General features: G+C 42.2%; 2 protein-coding genes across 8 annotated transcripts in view; one reads left to right on the top strand and one right to left on the bottom strand.

Moving 5' to 3' along the window:
- The first annotated feature begins 3318 nt into the window (after positions 1–3318).
- On the top strand, positions 3319–8840 carry pdgfrl (platelet-derived growth factor receptor-like). The gene is made up of 6 exons (XM_034884282.1): positions 3319–3583; positions 4314–4587; positions 4672–4823; positions 5494–5787; positions 6594–6730; positions 8566–8840. The coding sequence occupies exons 1-6, from the start codon at positions 3529–3531 to the stop codon at positions 8749–8751; spliced, it is 1098 nt and encodes a 365-aa protein (XP_034740173.1). The 5' UTR covers positions 3319–3528; the 3' UTR covers positions 8752–8840.
- A 945-nt stretch (positions 8841–9785) lies between these two features.
- Positions 9786–18112, bottom strand: part of mtus1a (microtubule associated tumor suppressor 1a) — a 28925-nt gene continuing 20598 nt past the window's right edge. For 5 of the 7 annotated variants that reach the window (XM_034883539.1, XM_034883537.1, XM_034883538.1 and 2 more), the window contains 8 exons: positions 16536–16602; positions 13870–14084; positions 13408–13513; positions 13115–13188; positions 12878–12973; positions 12039–12155; positions 11858–11955; positions 9786–10950 (listed from right to left, as the gene is read on the bottom strand). In XM_034883539.1, the coding sequence (XP_034739430.1) occupies positions 10716–10950; positions 11858–11955; positions 12039–12155; positions 12878–12973; positions 13115–13188; positions 13408–13513; positions 13870–14084; positions 16536–16602 (1008 nt within the window). In that variant the 3' untranslated portion in view covers positions 9786–10715. Of the gene's footprint in view, positions 10951–11857; positions 11956–12038; positions 12156–12877; positions 12974–13114; positions 13189–13407; positions 13514–13869; positions 14085–16535; positions 16603–17271; positions 17542–18112 lie in introns of those variants that run through there. The other 2 variants (XM_034883542.1, XR_004658231.1) reach the window with 2 other exon arrangements.

The raw sequence follows: 18112 nt of genomic DNA, 5'->3' as shown, positions 1-18112 counted from the left end.
GGAGTTGTGACTTTTTTCTCCGAATTCTGACTTTATTCTCAGAATTCTGGGATTAAAGTCAGAATTCGGAAAAAAAAAGTCAGAATTCTGACTTTAATCTCAGAATTCTAAGAATAAAATCAGAATTCTGAGAAAAAAATTCAGAATTCTGACTTTAATCTCAGAATTCTAAGAAATTCACAATTCAGAATTCTGACTTTAATCTCAGAATTCTGAGAAAAAAGTACAAACTCACATACATTTTTTACCAGTGGCCCTAATCCTCCTCCGTAGATACAGAACTTTACTCCAAATGTATTTTTAGTAGTAGTACTTTTTCTATCAGAACTCGACTCGCTGTATTTTCCTGTTTGTCTGATACATTGTGCTATTTTGATACAGTTGCAGACATGCTGTTAATATAACCTTTGTGAAATAGTTATCTCTTGAGCAGAGTACTTTGCCACCTAACAAAAAGCACAAGAATTAATGAAATGTTGAAGTATTACTGTACACAAAGGTCTGTCTTGCCACATCATTTAGATGAACTGGGATTTATTTTTGCTTTCTTCTCTTGTGTTCAGTGTCTTATTGTGTTGCTTTCTAACCGGCTTGTTGTACATGAAGATTCACTGCCTGCATTCTTCCCTCTGAGCTCTTCGGGGCCGCCCTTCTCTGCTCAGTGGGGGCCTCTTGGGGGGCCACCCTTCTCTGCTCAGTGGGGGCCTCTTCGGGGGCCACCCTTCTCTGCTCAGCGAGCTCTAGATAACCCTCGTGTTGTCTTCCCGCCGATCTGGAAATGAGTTTTTCTGAGTCAAAATGTCAAATGAAAAACCTTTGTTCATGGTTATAGTTGTCTTTTTCGACCCTTTTGTCTCTTTCCCCCAATGATTTTGTCACATCTCCAACGTTTGTTGACTTTTTCTGAGCCTTTTGACATTTTTTTGTTTCCCCCCCCAAATTTTTAAAGCTTTTTTTTTACATTTGTCACTTTTTTAAAACATTTTTGTCACTTCACTTGACATTTGTGACGCATGTTAGTCCCTAAAAAAATTTTTTTTTTCTCCAAATACTACAAAATTAACAAAAAACACCCAAATTTAATGAAAGTAGTGAACTGATTACTTAACTTGTGAGGAGCGTTGTTGGGAACCATCCACGTTACTATTTTGGAAAATTTAAATAAACCCAAATTTCTGATATAGAAACTTTTTGGAAAGGGGTTCAACCCGAAGACACCAGGGGGGTTAAAAGTAGAAACCTGTTTGCTGGACTGCCGGTGTTTTACACGCTTTAAGCGGTCCCACACTGAGGCTGTAGGACGTTGGGGATTGATGAAGTGTGTGTGTGTGTGTGTGTCTCAGCAGGAGTAAGATAACATAGCTTTTCCACTATACTGAACCCTCTGCATTACCAGTGTAGAGTCTTCCAGTGAGGTTACAGGATATAAAGTACATAGAAGTAACCGTGATGTCATGATAGAGTATCATTTGTTACCAACTGCAGACTAGTACAATAAATGTATTTTCCAGTTAGACCGTGTTTGGTGTTTCTCTCTCAATGAAATCTGGTGGAAAGTTAGAATCAAGCATGAATCAAAGAACTCTCTGAAGGTGGATGTTGCCACCATGTGGCCATTTTGAAAGGACATATTGCAGAAGCGTGTCTTTTTTTAAATCTTTTTTTATTTTCTTCAGTCCAACACACACAGTGGTGGAAGCAGTTATCTAATGACATTGCTCAGGTGAAAGTACCAATACCAGGTGGTCAGTGATGCATCAGTGTGTGAGCAGCATTTTGTTGATGTAGCTGGTTACTGTTACATAAATTCAATGGTTCCCAACGTAAGGGTTGGGCCCCTTCAAAGAGTCATCAGATAGATATGAGGGGTCTTGAGATGGTTGATGGTGTTGGAAGAAGAAAAAACTAATTCTGCTTCAGAAATGTTTTGTTTTTGGAATTTTCTGTGAAACATTGGTTGATTTTAACTCTCCGGGCCACAAATAAAAATGGAAATGAATAAACTAATTTAAGCGTAAAATGAAGGCAACATTTTATTCATTCATTTGCAAATTAAATCCAAAAACTAAATACATTACATACAGCACAGTTTCTTAGTTACTGCAAGGTGTTCCCCTTTTAAAGGCATTATCTTCTTTTTGTGCAATTTAATTTATAAAAAAACAACAACCTTAGAGCGGGGTCTTCAACGTTTTTTTAATTTATCTATGGGGGTAAATCTCTGTGCTTTTACCATAGACTGTATACTATTAATATTCTTATTTTTACAGTCTATGGTTTTTACACAAGTAATAACGTAATTAAGAAGAGTACAAATGCCCTCATGGGTTGCCAACAACTGCGTGAAGCGAACAGATGCCAGTGAATCCGTCTCTCTGTTCTGGTATGTGAAAAATAAATGTTCAGTTGTAGTTTAGCAATTTATGAGTTTTCATTTAGGCTAATGCTAGAACAATGGACAACATATCCAAAGTTTTAGCGTAGCTCTGTTCCATTTTCCTTACTTTTCATACTGTAATTTTCATTTGGAGAGAATCAGATTTGACTTAACCTGACACAATTATTATTTGTGAATTACTTGTGTGTATAGTGTGTTGTAGTGTACTCACATTCGTAGATGAAGAACAAAAATGAGATGTCATACCACTCAACTGATGACAAAATATTTTACAGTTCTCCAGTCCATGATAAGGCTAAAATGTGTCTATGGGAACATACAGTACATGAATGATTTTATATATGTATATGTATATGAATGTATGTGTGTGTATGTATGTACTGTATCTATGTATGCATGTGTGCATGTATGTATGTACTGCATGTATGTATGTATGTATGTATGTGTGTGTATATGTGTGTATGTGTGTATTGTATCTATGTATGCATGTGTGCATGACCTGTATGTACTGTATGTATGTGTGTGTATATGTGTGTAATGTATGTACATATGTATATATATACTGTATGTATGTATGTATTTATGTATGTATGTGTGTGTATGTATGTATGTACTGTATGTATGTATGTATGTGTGTATGTATGTATGTATGTATGTATTGTCGCCCCTGAGTATGTTCTGTAAGCGATCGGTCTTGTGTCTCCACTCCAGGGCTGCACCTCGACGTGGGGAGTGGGCTTTCCACTAAGAACGGCCTTTTATGTTTTAAATTTCTGTTACTTACCAACCTACGTTCACATCTCGCTAACAACATTTTCTCATCTCTTCACCTTGCCTGTAACATCTCCTGTTTCAACTCCGTCGGGTTTCCAGATGAAACCTCGTGAAGCCATCCTGGATTCACACTCAGGTCCAGCAGAGGGCTCTAGAGTCTGTGTTCCTGCTCTCTTGGTCTGAGGAGAGGGAGTAAACATAAGGGCTCTGGAGTTATTTTCTTTTTTCCTCTCAGTCTGTGAGGATGGAGCTGCAAATCTAAACAGGGCAGCTGGAGCCTGCAGTGTTCCTACTGAGCCCCTCACCAAACCTCCCCCGACCTCTCCAGGCCCCGCCAAGCAGACCACCCCATCACCATGAAGCTCTGGGTTGTGCTTTGCCTCGCACTGATCTGGGTGCAGCTCCAAATTGGTGAGTGTAGTTGTCTTGACGAGTGACGATTGAAGCGTATCGTGAGAACTTGGGGTGTAACCTGGGGGTTGTGGGAGGATTAGATAAATACTGGCTGGGGGCACCAGGCTCTGTAAAGGGGCATAGAATAGGAGGTGAATTTACAAAGAATTAAATCTGGTTCACATAAGGCAAAGACTTGAACACGTGATCAATTGTTAGTCATTTTGTCTTCCTTCAGATGTACAATACAACTACCCTGCTATATTTGAATTTGAAGTAACGCATGCCAATCGTAAAAGTTTGCGTTAAGCTATGTGAGTTTTTGCAAAGTATTTCTGCAGACCAACTCGAACCAGCTGCATCCAAAGCATGCAGCATACGGTTCTAATTAACTGGCCTTTACTGCTGACCCTCCTTGGCGGTCTTGTTAATCCTGAAGGGAAGATTAAAACAACCAACCCGCTACGGACTGGCGGTTTGTTCCATGTCTTTAATGGTTTATTTGTTCTGGGCCTACTGAGCACACAGCTCAAAGAAAAGCTGTGTGCTGGACATTTTATGCCATTAATAAGGATTTTACTCTTCCTGTTCCACTGTTGTTACAGCTGGGGAAACCCAAAGAGTAGCCCTCTAGAATACTGAACACCAGTCTGGAGTCTTTCACACAGTACAGCGACCCGTGACTTACCCACTTATCTTTGTTGTCTCTATTATTTTCTAACGCACCTTCCTCTTTCTGGGTATCCAGGTGCCTGCCAGCAAGTCAAGCAGAGAAAAGATGTAGGAGAGAACCGCATCCGTCCAGCGGGGAAGTGGGTCAAGATACGACACCTAAAACCGAAAGATAGAGCAGGGAAAGCCCAGTCCCTGTTGACCCAGGTTTTAGATAAGGGACGCTTCCTGCGCCTGGGCCAGACCTCAACTCTGACTCCTGGGAAGAACATGGAGTTGCGCTGCAAAGGCAATTCTATTGGCTGGTCGTACCCGACCTATCTGGACACCTTCAACGACTCACGCCTCAGGTGCTGGAAGCCCGCGACAGCTGTGTGTCGTGCTAAACGTTGATGTGAATGTGAAAGTCTAACGTTTGTGTTTCCCGCCTCCAGCATCAAGCAGAGTGACAAGTACAGCCAACTGGTCCTGACGTCGCCCTCTGCTGCTGACACAGGGTCCTACAGCTGCTGGGTGATCGTGTGTGACGGCACCGAGTGTGAGAGGGACCACGATCGCACCTATGTCTCATACATCTATTTCACAGGTGATTCATGGGATACATAGCACTTTATATTCTTTAGAAAGGGTGCGCAGATAGCTCAGTTGCGGGAGCCGGCACCCATATATAGAGGTTGACTCCACAATGCAGCGGGCCCAGGTTCAACTCTGACTTTGGCCCTTTGCTGAAGGTCCCCCCTCTTTCATCTCTTCAGCTTTCCTGTCAAATGAAGACCTAAAATGCCCCAAAAATAATCTCAGTGCTTATTCATCATTATCTTATTCCTGTATGTGACATGGCTTAGAGCACCTTTAATAAGATCAGTAATCCTGGGTTTTTAGATGTTTTATTACAGAAAGTTTATGAAACCCAGGACCAAATTAGTCATACACTCATTGTGTTACTTATTGGTTAGTCTCCCATTGCCAGGCGTATCATCATCCCGCAAAAGAAAACGCCACATCAAATATTAAATGAAGTTAACTGGTGACTATCTGAGGTACCTGGATACATGGTTAAATGGATTTAGTGCTCTCAGTGTATCATCTTGTGAATTTGGTCCGTAGCAAATCCCCACCAACTGGTCCCAAAACATCCCAGTTAGAATGGAAATATCATAACCATATTCTTTGTAAATCTTTACAATAATTCCCTGAACCAGTCTACCGAGTCTACTGGGCCCTACAGTTTATTTGACTGTTTTCTGTCCAAACAGACAAAGACAACCTCTTCGTCCCCTCTGCCATCCACTTTGAGATCGTGTACCTACGCCCAGACCGGCCCGCCGTGGTGCCCTGCCGTGTGACCGACCCGCAGGCCAAGGTGTCCCTGCACAGAGAAGTCCCTCCGCAGGAGATCACAGCCAACGGGACCCAGCTGACCTACGACCCCACTAAGGGGTTTGTCCTGCGAAACCCCAGCCCAGAGCATCAGGGGGTCTTCTACTGCAAGGCTGTGACCAAGGGAACACCTCAGATCTCCACAAAGTACCAGCTGCTCTATGTGGAGGGTAAGGATGCAGCAGTCACACTTCAATGTGGTTTTGAATACACTAGTGTGGCGTTGCCAGGCCTTCCTCCACAGCGCTGCGGACGAGGGTCTGGTGAGTCCACACAGCTTTGCAACCTGCTCTGGTTTATTGGCATTTCTTTAAACCAATCCCAACTGTCTTGGGCGGTTTTAAGCGCCAGACAGAGCCACGGTGCCGCTGGTAAATAGTCTCAGGAAGGAAGTGGTTTTGGTGGAACATGTGTACGTTCAGAAGTAGTTTTAGTCGTCAACAGAAACCTCCAATGGTACAGATAGTCTAGCTAGCTGTCTGGATTTACCCTGCAGAGATCTGAGGACCAGGTAACCATAGTCCTCAGATTGGACAGATAGTCTAGCTAGCTGTCTGGATTCACCCTGCAGAGATCTGAGGACCAGGTAACCCTGTGAGAGGCGTTTTTACAAAGTCTTGAACCAGGTGCTGCTTACTTTGCTTCATCAGCTTTCAGGAAAAGGTTATATTTCACATTTGTCAAAATCCTCCCCGCGGCTGAGCTTATTTTATGTGAACGCTTGGCAACAGAAATGGAAACACAGCTTGGATTTTTGGGAAATGGGAGAAGGACGGGAGGGGGATTTATGAAATGGAAATTATGTGTGGTTTAGATCAAATTAGCTGCCATGGTATGTTTGGCGGGCAGATGGAGAGAAGCAGAATTCGGACTCACAACAGTGTAAGTATCGTTGAGCTTCCATCTATGAATGTTTTCTGAAAATGTTCATATATTGCTATTAATAATACATAATAACAATGTTTCTGGTTGACAGTACCTAGCGGGGCACCATTCGTGAGCCTAGGAGTGTCTCCGGAGTCTGTGAGAGACGGAGACAACGTCAACGTGACCTGCAGAGTGCTGGGGGAGCCCGAGGAGGACGTGAGCTTCACCTGGTCTTATCCTGGTCAGGTAAGAGGACAAACTGTCTTCATACATTGTCCAACAGAGACATTTATTTTGTAACCAGGAGTAATTTCATCAAAACCGAATGCTCTGTAGAAAAACGGTTCAAAAAAACTCTAATACATTCAGTAGTAATTAGTAATATAGAATTGTATATATAAATGATGTTCTTATAATACAAAATGCATATAAAAAAATCCTATAAAATGTTCCTACAATGCATTGATCTACACTTAATGGATTTAATACATTTCATTTAACGTCTTGTTGAATTATTATTGTTCAGAAGAGAAATGAGAACTAGACCATGACTAAAAGACTGAATAACTAAGTAGCGGAATAAATGGCCCCTTTATATGATTTTAGGGGTTTTATAGCATAATTTAAAAGTAAATACAGTTAAGAAAAAGACAATACACTTCATTAAAAGAATATACTCTAGAACTGAAGAAAATGACCAATATTTAGATGGCACATTAAATACTCCATAGAGTTCTTACTGTATACTGTATGTTTTTCTATGTAGCTTAACAAAAATTCAAGTCAGGATGGCTCTGAGTGTGTTGTAATCATTTAAAAATCCAGAATGTATCAATATACAAAATGTCTTCTTTCCTGAAACAGTGTATAGAAAGGGGGTTTTAAGTTTCCACATGACACTCACATAGGCTTATTTAAATTTATTTGGATTCCAAACTAGCTGATGATAGACCCAGGTGTTCCACCATAGGCGTTGATGTCGGTGGGGACGATGGGGACGGTAAAGACGCATTTATCAGGATTCGTTATAAGTCATTTTGTGCCGACCAATTTAGGTAAAACCATAAATTAAGTTCATAACACATGTAATTCTTGAGCGACAGATCCACAGACATCTCTGTACCCCCAGGGCGGGCCCAGACCGGCGCTCTGCTGCTGCACTGGCTACACGCTTCATTCCTTTCCTAGCTCCTCTCTCTGAGTCTGATGTGACTTCATGTCACATTATCAACATGCTACATGGATGCAGGAAGTAGAACATACTGGCTCATATTTCTAATGCTTTTTGAAAACTTAAAGGGGCTCTAAGTGATGTCATGTGTGTTTTAGTCTGTAACATTTTTTGTCACAGACAGCAAACATCTCCTCATTATCTGCTAGCTGCCTGTCCCCTGAACACACTGTAAAAAACATCTCCTTACCATCTGCTAGCTGCCTGTCCCCAGAACACACTGTAAAAAAACATCTCACTATCTGCTAGCTGCCTGTCCCCAGAACACACTGTAAAAACATCTCACTATCTGCTAGCTGCCTGTCCCCAGAACACACTGTAAAAACCTCTCAGTATCTGCTAGCTGCCTGTCCCCTGAACACACTGTAAAAACATCTCAGTATCTGCTAGCTGCCTGTCCCCTGAATATACTGTAAAAACATCTCAGTATCTGCTAGCTGCATTAGTAGGCAACACGACAGCGTCTTTCAAAATATGACTTGCATGAAAGAGAAAAAGAAAAATGTACCTAGCACTTGTGAAAATGAACTTCCGAATGAGTCTCTGTCCCCGGCACACTTCATATTTCAAACTGACGCCCAGGTGTTAAACTCGGGTGTAAGGTGGATTCAGCAGATGGATGTTAAAATAATATCTGCATGTGCAGTACATCATCTGCACAGTGAAGCTCAAACATTCAAGTGGGGTCATAAGGACAAAAACACAAGAGAAATTAGAGGGGGACTTTAAGGTCTTGTTGTTGATAAACCATATTGACTACTTAACCATTATGAGCAATCAATTTCCTGCCCCGATTGTCAAGGCAACAATTGACATTTATAACATAAATCATGTTTGTTATATTTTGCAGGACCGCCGCCCAGTTCACATCCAAACGTCCTGGAGGCTGGTTAACAGAGGAATGAGCCACACCACGCGCGTGTCCCAGAGTCTCTTGACTGTAGAAGACGTGGAGACCATCGACTTTGGAAACTACATCTGTAGTGCCAAGAACCAGTACGGTGGGACGACCGTCTCCATCTACATCTCCAAATAGCCGCGGCAACAGAACCTGTGTTATGGGTGTATTTGTAGATTGCAGATTGTGATAACATAATAAAGATTTGCTACATCTTTTATTGAAGAGTTCCATTAAAATTAAAGTTTCACTTATTTTGGAGGTATATTTGTGCAGACACGTTGCACTTCCTCTGGCTTAAAGCTCTGAGGAGAGGATTCACTTTGCAACCAGACTATGAGTCCACAGACAGGGATGCAACATTATCTGAAGTCCAGAGAAGAAGAAGGAGTGCAGATAGTCCACCAGATCTTAAATCTACTGAAATCTACTTAAATCTACTGAACATCCCTGGGAACATTTTGGAGAGAAAAGCCCTAACTGTGAAAAACTAACACCCCAAATCCTAGAAAAAGGGTTTTTTTTCAGAATATGGGCACTTTAAGATAGATTCTTAAACTTGTTGCAGAATGGATGACAAAGAGTACACTGTAATTAATGCAAGTGCTACAAACAAGGAGTTCTGGGTAGTGGAGTCGGATTTTTATGGGCCTGTCTCTGACAGGGACAACATCCTGCTGTAAACCCTGGCACTCTGCGTTGGACACCTAATCAGACATTTGCGCTACGTTGAAATGGAATAACGATGCCGGACGAGAGAGCAGCAGCCATCAGAGAGTTCCTCTGGCCCGTTGTGAAGAGGAGAATCTGGTTTAAAGCCGAGCGGTGTGCCAGACCGACGTCCTAATGCTCTCCGTATGTGGAATGCGATCCGCGGGCCCAGAACTTATTTCGGTCCAATGCAACACTTGCTGCAGATGCCGCTTTGCTGGAAAGTTCATTTGGTTATGATTTTGGAATATACTTTAGATGAAGACATGAATGTTTGTGGTTCATAAAACATTTAAGTATATACGGTTCAAACAACATTCACAAGACAAGGGATGACTGTTAAGTTCCAGGAAAAAACTGAATTCCTATAATACACCTTTTGAATGTAACTAATTATTGACATCTGCTAGCTCATAAATATGTGGGTCACGGTTTTACAACTTGACTCTAATACAACAAACTTAATACAAGACTTTATTGATTGCATATTTCAAACAGGGTCAACAAACCAATAACATACATTTACCACAAAAGGTCTTTTTGAGACAGCGCAGTGTCTCCGACACGCACAAGCAAAGCTTCTCGTGGTCAACTCTCTGCAAAGACGCCAACTTTAAAGCTGCATTAGGAGGGTTCAGTGAGGGGATTCAAACACATGCACAAAGACTTGGATTGGTCCCTTGGTCAGACAAACAAACACATGGAAAATAAAACAAGTTTGAGGCCACAGATGATTCTTAAACAGATAACCTAGGTGTCAAAACACCAACCTTCAAAAATAAAAGAAAACACCTCAAAGAGACTTGGACAGCCCTGGTGTACTAGTCACTCTTGCACAGTTAGCTGTGAGAAATGGTGCAGGAATCCAACAAAGAAATTCCATATTTCATGTATAGGTAAAATAAAATGTGATATGAGAAGGGATAGTGTCATCTGTAGTCACATCTATTCTAAATTCAGACTTTCCATGGCTGTGGTCTCCAGAGACACAAACACTGCTCTCCCACACACACTGGGCTATATCTGCATGCATGTCTGTGTATATTTTACTGCATGTACTGTGTATGTGAGTGTTCTGAGAAAAGCCTCTGCCAACAAGTAACAAAAATAGTGTTTCATTGGAGTCCTGAGATTTCCTTCCCCCCCCCATCCATCCATAGTATCAGAAGTGAAAGGCAAAAAAACAAGGCGACATCGCTTATTAAGTGCTTCTGTGCAGCATTTCTTCTTTTACGGTCTGTACCTCTGTACAGATAGTGTCAGAGTTCATCCAATTTCCAAGGAGTCAAAGGCTGTTGTGTTGCTAAGCGAACAGGAAACAAACATGGCTCTTAATTCCAGAGGGATAACTCAGAAGAGAGGGTGTGCTTCGAGGAAGCAGGGGCCCATGGTTATCTGGGTGAGACCGGGGGGCTGGACAACAGGCCCGAGCTGCGCGGTGATTGGAAGCTGAAGGAGTGGGGGGAGGGGGAGGAGGCGGAGGTGGGGGACACCTTGCGCGGGCTACTCAGGTCTCCGTTATGAAGCTTCCACATCAGCTCCTCGTTCTCCATGGACAGCCGCTTGTTCACCTTGGACTCCTTCTGAAGGGTTTCCTGCAGCGCCGTCTGCTCCGTCGACAGCTGTCTGCAGCGCAGCAACACAACACACACATGGTAGAAACGCTCTAAACTAATAACGTTAGACAGAACCTATTCAACTGAAGCTCTCACCTACAGTGTGAATCAAACCATATTATGATTCCAAAAGGTTGATCTGCAAAACCTTCAGTATAAGCGCTATTCTAATTTGTTATTGTCAACCAATCCCATGAAAGACCCCCCCCCCCAAAAAACAAATCTGTCTCTCAGTACTTTCTAAATGACCTAGCCTGCTGCTCTCAGTCCATTGGCTCCTACTGAAGATGTTTCGATGAATTTCAGCAGTGGTGGAAAAAGTATTCACATCCTTTACTTAAGTTAAAAGCATAGGATGTAGGATGTAAGTATCATTAGGAAAATGTACTTAAAGTATTCAAAGAAATAGTACTCATTGCAGAAAATCCTCAAATTTTAGATTTAGATTTTAATCTAACAACCATTCAGCCTGACTGGTGGGCCGTTACATTGTTGGGTAGTTCAAAATAAAACATAATATTTTATTAACTACATGTGTTTAGTGTGCAGAAATCCTAATTTATAAAAAGGAACTAGTATCTAAAGCTGTCAGATAAATGCAGTTTTGTTTACCAGGTTAGTCTCATTGAGAGATAAAATCTCTTTTTCAAGAGAGACCTGGCCAAGACAGCAGAACAAATTAGTTACATGTAACCAAAATGTAAAGTAGTGGACTATTAAATACAATATTTCTTTCTGAGATGAAGCAGAGTAGAAGTAGAAAGTGGCATGAAAAGACTCACGTAAAGTAGCTCAAATGTGTACTTATGTACAGTACTTGAATAAATGTACCAAGTTATAATCCATCACTGATATTCAGCCGTGGACATTGTATGCAATATTGAGTCAAAATAAACAAGCCAGCACATGAGTCTCACCTCGACAGTGCAGCATGTCTTTCCATGCGGGCTTTGAGGTCCTCATTCTCCTGCTGGACCTTGATAAGGCTCTCATCCAACTTCACATTTTTCTCCATCTGGAAAGAAATCAAAATCAAAGAATGATTGAGCGATGGGTGTGGCTTTTATTTAGCAGCAGAATTGCCTCGTGAGGTCTCACCAGTTTGTCGATCTCCATCATCTTCTTTTCCTGCTGGTGGAGCTGTTTGTTTTTAATATCCAGGACCACTTTGAGGCTCTCTAGCTCCTGCTCCAGATACAGTGTGTGGGAGTCCTTCTGCGGGGACAAAGAAGTGGTGCCAAGATGTTCAGGGACTGTCACAAATACTTCAAAAAGGAGTACAGCAAGCCTCATAAAACGTCACATGGCCAAAAATCCAGAAACACACAACAGAGGGCGCCATGAATCACTTACATATTAATGTCTGCCCTGGGCTCACAGGGACAAAGAAGCTTAGGGGTCATATATGATGACATAAAAAAATTATAAACATGCAAATAATGTGTTCTTTATGAAGGATGTGTATGGTCTGCAACTGGTCAATGTGTATCAGTGAGCTGTTGCTGCTATTGCTCCTGTTGTGTATCTATTAATAGCAGATGTGGAGGGGCAGGGTAATGGGAGGTAGTTCCATTAATGACTCTGCTGTGCCAGGGCAGTGTGCTGGGTACATGGGCAGCCACTTAACACTGATGAGGAGTGGCATCCTCAATGTACAACAGCACTCTGGGAAAATTAAAATCTACCCTTACACACGGAGGGAGTGTTGTAGCCAACGCGTGATTTAACCTACACTGTTTTACATTGGAAAGAATGGTTGATCGACCTATCAGACGGCTCCTAAAATTAAGACTGTGGCAAGATTTTGGTTTGTTGGTAGTTTCTATCTCTGGGTATCATTGTTTTGTCACCTTTATGCTTAAAAGGAAAGCAACACTGGAATCATGAGATGTTTCTTAAGTGGAGCTCTGCTATAATAAGCACACTGATAAGATTACCTGACTCTTATCGGCCAGCTGTTTCCTCCTGTTCTCCTCCTCCGCTAGCTTCTCAATGAGGGCATTGTTCTCCATCGTCAGCTTTTCAATCTGTCCCTGTGGATGTACGCAGAACAACAAAGCCACTGAGTTACGCTTTTCTACACTGGCATCAGTTCATAACTGATCATGTCATGATATGCTATTGTTTGTGTGAATTTCTTTAATAAAAAGGGAGAAAAGAAAAGTCAAGCTTACAGATAGAGCGTCTCCTGTCTCTTTCAAAGTTCTTTCCAAAGACTGCAGCTCCTGACTGTGGACTTTTCTGAGCTCTGATTATGACATCAGAAATATTTTAGAAAACTCAAAACTGTACAAAGCTCAAGGGTAGTCAAAATGTAATTGTGTTATGCAATACAAAAATGCACACATGCACATTTGTTTATTGAAGAAGAATTTCCTAAGTTAAAATCCACCCTAGGAGTTCTAAATAATCTTATATAACTCGGCATCAGAGAATGGATCCCGTTCCATGAGTCCTGTCCACTCACCTTCCAGTGACATTTCATACTGCTGTTTCACAGACTGCAGCTGTTCTGCGTGGCTGTTCTCTAGTTCCAGCCTCATGACTTCATGATTGTCTTTAAGCTCTCCCATCTTTAAAAAAAAAAACACAGGATAGACATAGTTTTGAACCACAACATTACTGATCTTAATGGCCCGGGTCACCAAGCACTGAGTTACATCGCGATGGTTCAGTTATTTTCTCCTGACGCACAGAAAAGTTCAATCAAACAATCATAGATCAATGACAGAATATTAGCAAAGAACGCCAAACCTTCCACATGTGTCTGAGCCTTTACAGAGAGCAGATTTCCATTACATTAATTTAATAAGAGAAGAGCCTGTGCATGGAAATAGTAAATATTAGTAATACTAGTAAAAGTATTCCTGCATAAATTATTAAAATCGATAATACATATCAAAATTCACAAGGTGGAGTGGGGACAAACCTGCTGTTGCAGGAGAGTCCTGCCCTTGTCAGTCTCCTGCTGGTAGCTGAGGTGGACCTTGTCCCACTCGGCCTGGTAGAAGGCCTGCAGTCTCTGCTCCAGCTCGGCCAGGTCCTTCTGGTGCTGCTCCTGCAGTTTGTGCAGGGCATCCTCCAGAGCAACGCGCAACTCTTCCTTCTCCTTCTCCAGGCATTCAGATGAATGGACGGAGCAAACTGGAAATTTAAAATCTTTGGTTAAAAAGGTGGCAGGACATTGGCATGGTGTTCAGAGATTGTATGCAGCTTGGTAGAGGGTAACATTCATTTAAATAGGGAAGAGGACATTTTTTGTACTAGTAAGTGCTTGTGTAAAAAAATCAGATACACCCACTGAGGAACTCTGTTTAGCAAACTTCTCTCTTGATGAAATTGTGCGACACTAAATAAGCTCCCAAAAGGAATGGAAAAAACTGACATTCAAGGGGAGGTTCCTCTTGCACTTGACTGCTTATGCCAACTACGGCACAGTTATTTATAGGCAGATAAAGATATGGGAACAAGTTTCACAATCTCTTGAAACCAGCAACTTAAGCAACAGATTTCTTAAAGCGGGCTCGTTCCCTCCACAGTTTGTGAAATTGGTGGCTTTTGATTTGGTTCTGTAAATCAGTCTCAATATTTCCCAACTGGTTCCAACTGCCAAGGGTTTATATCTGCTCTGGAGTGGGTGACAGTGACAAACTCCATAACCTGTCTCCAGTCTCAACGCCGACGATATTAATTGTGAACTACAACTCACTAGAGAAGTCGTACCATGGTGTACAGTTAGAAAGACAGCTGTGGACGATGTCTGTTTTTATATTAAGAAGTTGATTTTCTTTCAAAGGTTTGGTATTAAATACATGGTATGAAAATACACCACAACAACTTAGAGCTTGAGACTATGTATGACATCAATAGTGGGCGTAAAATAATATTGAACGCAGATGTTATTGTGCTACGCTACAACATGCGTGGCAGGGACATTGACTGTATTCACAAATCATTGAAACACAATTAAGGAACATGTATTATTCCTATAAAAGTTATTAGTTGAAGGTTCCTCGTTAGCCATGAGTGCCACAGGCTGTATGTGACATCTTCACTGGTTCACACTTATCTGTATTGAGGGTTGCAATTTTAGTCTTGTTGAACAACTTTGTCAAAGACACATTGTGCCAAATCTCTATTGTGTATTCCTGTTGTCTGGTTGTAAATAAAGTCCCAGGGTCTGAGTTTTTGCACTGCTACAAACTGAGGCACAGTATAAACACGGCACTGCCTGAGCCTGAAGATTCACCTTCCCTCATCCAGGAACAGTGGCCAAGCCAACAAAGGGACTATCTATCAGGCTTTGGCACGTACAGCTCAACAAACAGAGCCTGGAACTCTGCAACCATATGTAACAGAGATCTGGTCATATTAGCCTTTCTAATAATAACCTTACAAAAACACCTCATGGCTGATACGTGGGAGGAGGGCCAAGTTAATCTAAGTTATCTGCAGCCAACAAGGTGATGGGGTTTGGAAGTGTCACACATAATGCAGAGGATTAGATAGTTATATATATATATTTTATTTTTTTTTACAAAGGGGGTGTGGTCGTTGGCTTTGGGCCAAGGCTGCAATTTATTGCTGACTGAGAAGTGAGATCACTGTGAAAGCAGGCAGGGATGCAGGCGAAGGAGGAAATCAACTAAAAGCAGACTTCTAAGAATGTGTCTGGACTTTAAAACATCTTTAACTACACGTAATCCAAAGGTTCATGTGAGGTCAGTGTTGGTCTTCCAGCCTCTGAAGTGAAGAATGTGTTAAAGCGCAGATATAACAGCGCTCCGCATGTAAGAGCAATCATGTGGAAGTCCCGAGGCTGCGAGGGAGGGGCGGAGCCACAACATTACTGCTGCTGCTGTTAGTAAGAGAGATGAAAGCTGGTGTGTTAGCGTGCGTGTGGCTGAAGGTGACAAAAACCATTGCCCCTAAGCCTTCACAAGGCTCAGGTGGTGTGGCATTCCACCACTGAGAGCCCCTCCTGTGTGGGTGGGGTCAGAGGTCAGCCTGCCACTCCCAGGGGAATGGGCCGAGACCACTTTACTCAGCAACGCTTAAACACACGTATGCCTTGACATGGTATGTGATTTTCACCCGAGGATAGTGTGGTGGGAAAAAGCAGACAGGATTAAGACCCCCGCTTACAGTTAACCAATCACAGCACACACCACTTCAAGGCACAGCATTAAACTATTTTATCATTAATACGTAAAATAAAGATTACATGACAGTCAGTCCATGAATTTGCGCAATGTAAGAAATGGGTGACTGAATTCCTCAATGTAGAAAATGCCAAACAGACTATACACATCTAAATTAAAGTACCAATCAGTCAGATTTATAACTGCATTAGATCACAGCAACACAACAAGTGAACAAAGAAAGCAAGTAATTATTCAAGATGAAAAAACTGCAAACAATAGGAAAACTGTATTGTTCTATCATTATCTTTAGAAAGATTTCCTGACTTGTCATCTCAACAAAAGGCAGAAACCCATCTGAAGGGGGAACTAAAAGCAGACCTTGTACCAGAAGTGTGTACTTTGCTGATAACAACTTTAAACACAGCTGTGTGACCAAGGTGACCTAACTTACCCAGCTCTCCTCGAAGGTTGCCCAGCTCCTGGGACAGATCCCTGCACTGCCTTCTGGCTTCATCACGCTGCAGAGAAAAAACAAAGTCAAGTCATGCACATGCTTATTAAGGTGTCAATGCAATTTCTGAGCTTAAATCAACTCATTTCAGATCACAAATGAGCAACGCCAGCAATATGAATCTGAAAGCTTTTTCTCAAAAAAATGTTAACAGGGCAACACCGTGACATATCTATCTGATAAATACATATTCTCCTTCCAGGATATTGTGTTTGACTGCCAAATGCAAATACATTGAACAGCACCACAGCAGGAAGGAAGGAAGACTTAGGGAACATACCCATGCTGTCAGTCTTAGCACATGCCTTCTGTCTGCCTAACTCTTCTACTTCTCCCTTTCTGACTCAGTTTTGCAGTAAAGAGGAGGCTGCACTGTAGCTGCAGTGCTCCTCCAGACTATAAACTGACGCATTAAAATCCAAAAACTGTTTACCTCTCATGCAATACCCATCTCTGACTATGCTGATTCACAGACACAACCTGACACACTAAACAGTACATCACACAGTCTGCATAATTCAATTATGAACCCGAGACAGAATAGCCAACTACAACAAGCCAAATATCACTTCCCTGATCAGTTAACAAAAGCAAATATAGTCCACCCTGTCCTGCTATGCCCCAGATCTACATCTTTTCCTCTCCGCAGAGTAAAACAAACAGAGAAGCCAGTTACCCGATCTGCAGCGCAGGGAGCACTAAGGCACGCTCTGCTGCCAGAACAGCCCATGATCTAGCCTCAGTCTGAGGCTTGGTAGCCGGAGTCTCCCACCCCCAGCTATGGAGAGCCAGTACTCCAGTACAAACAGTGGTCCAGGTGGACGCACCACCTCCACACACCTCCTCCCAGACTGCTCCGACTACATCTGAGCAAGGACTGAAAAAGCCGCTTCACTGGCTGTGGAGAGTGACTGCAGAGTGCATTACCGTATTACACCTAAAAAAAAAAAAAAGAAGGGGGGCAGACTACAGTGTGCATAGGAACAGCCTCCACATGAGCGAGCTGAGGTCACTTTAAGACAGCAGCCAGAGTGGAGCAAGCGGATAGATTGTTCAGAGCAGCCTGACATCAGGCTGATGAGAGCAGGACTTGTGCTGTGCAGTGACCTTCCCAGGGGATACATGGAGAGGCTTCATTAGAACCATCCCCCCACCACTCATCCAAACCTACATTAAATCATCCCCTCACCCCCTCTGCATCACTAACTTACAATCGGCTGGGCAGCTACAGGCTTCATGGGTACAATCTCTCCATTACAAGATGATAGAGTGCTGAGACAAATCCCATTCCCAGCTTCTGTGGGGGACTTTACAGTCACTGTGTAGAATCAAAGAAAATGATGTCACTTGTTGACTAACCACCTTGGTAATCATTCCTCTGACTGCATTAGAAACCACATATTTTAACCATCTTATTAAAGGCTATGCAACTCTGAGGGACATCTAGCGGAGTGCAAAGAGTCCCCAGTGTATATCAATATGATACCATCTCAGGTGTAGAATAACACATGATAGTA

The sequence above is a fragment of the Etheostoma cragini genome, chromosome 10, assembly GCF_013103735.1.
Source record: "Etheostoma cragini isolate CJK2018 chromosome 10, CSU_Ecrag_1.0, whole genome shotgun sequence".
NCBI classification, from domain to species: domain Eukaryota; kingdom Metazoa; phylum Chordata; class Actinopteri; order Perciformes; family Percidae; genus Etheostoma; species Etheostoma cragini.
The sequence above is the reverse complement of the archived record's forward strand: the minus strand, read 5'-3'. Positions and strand labels throughout refer to the sequence as shown.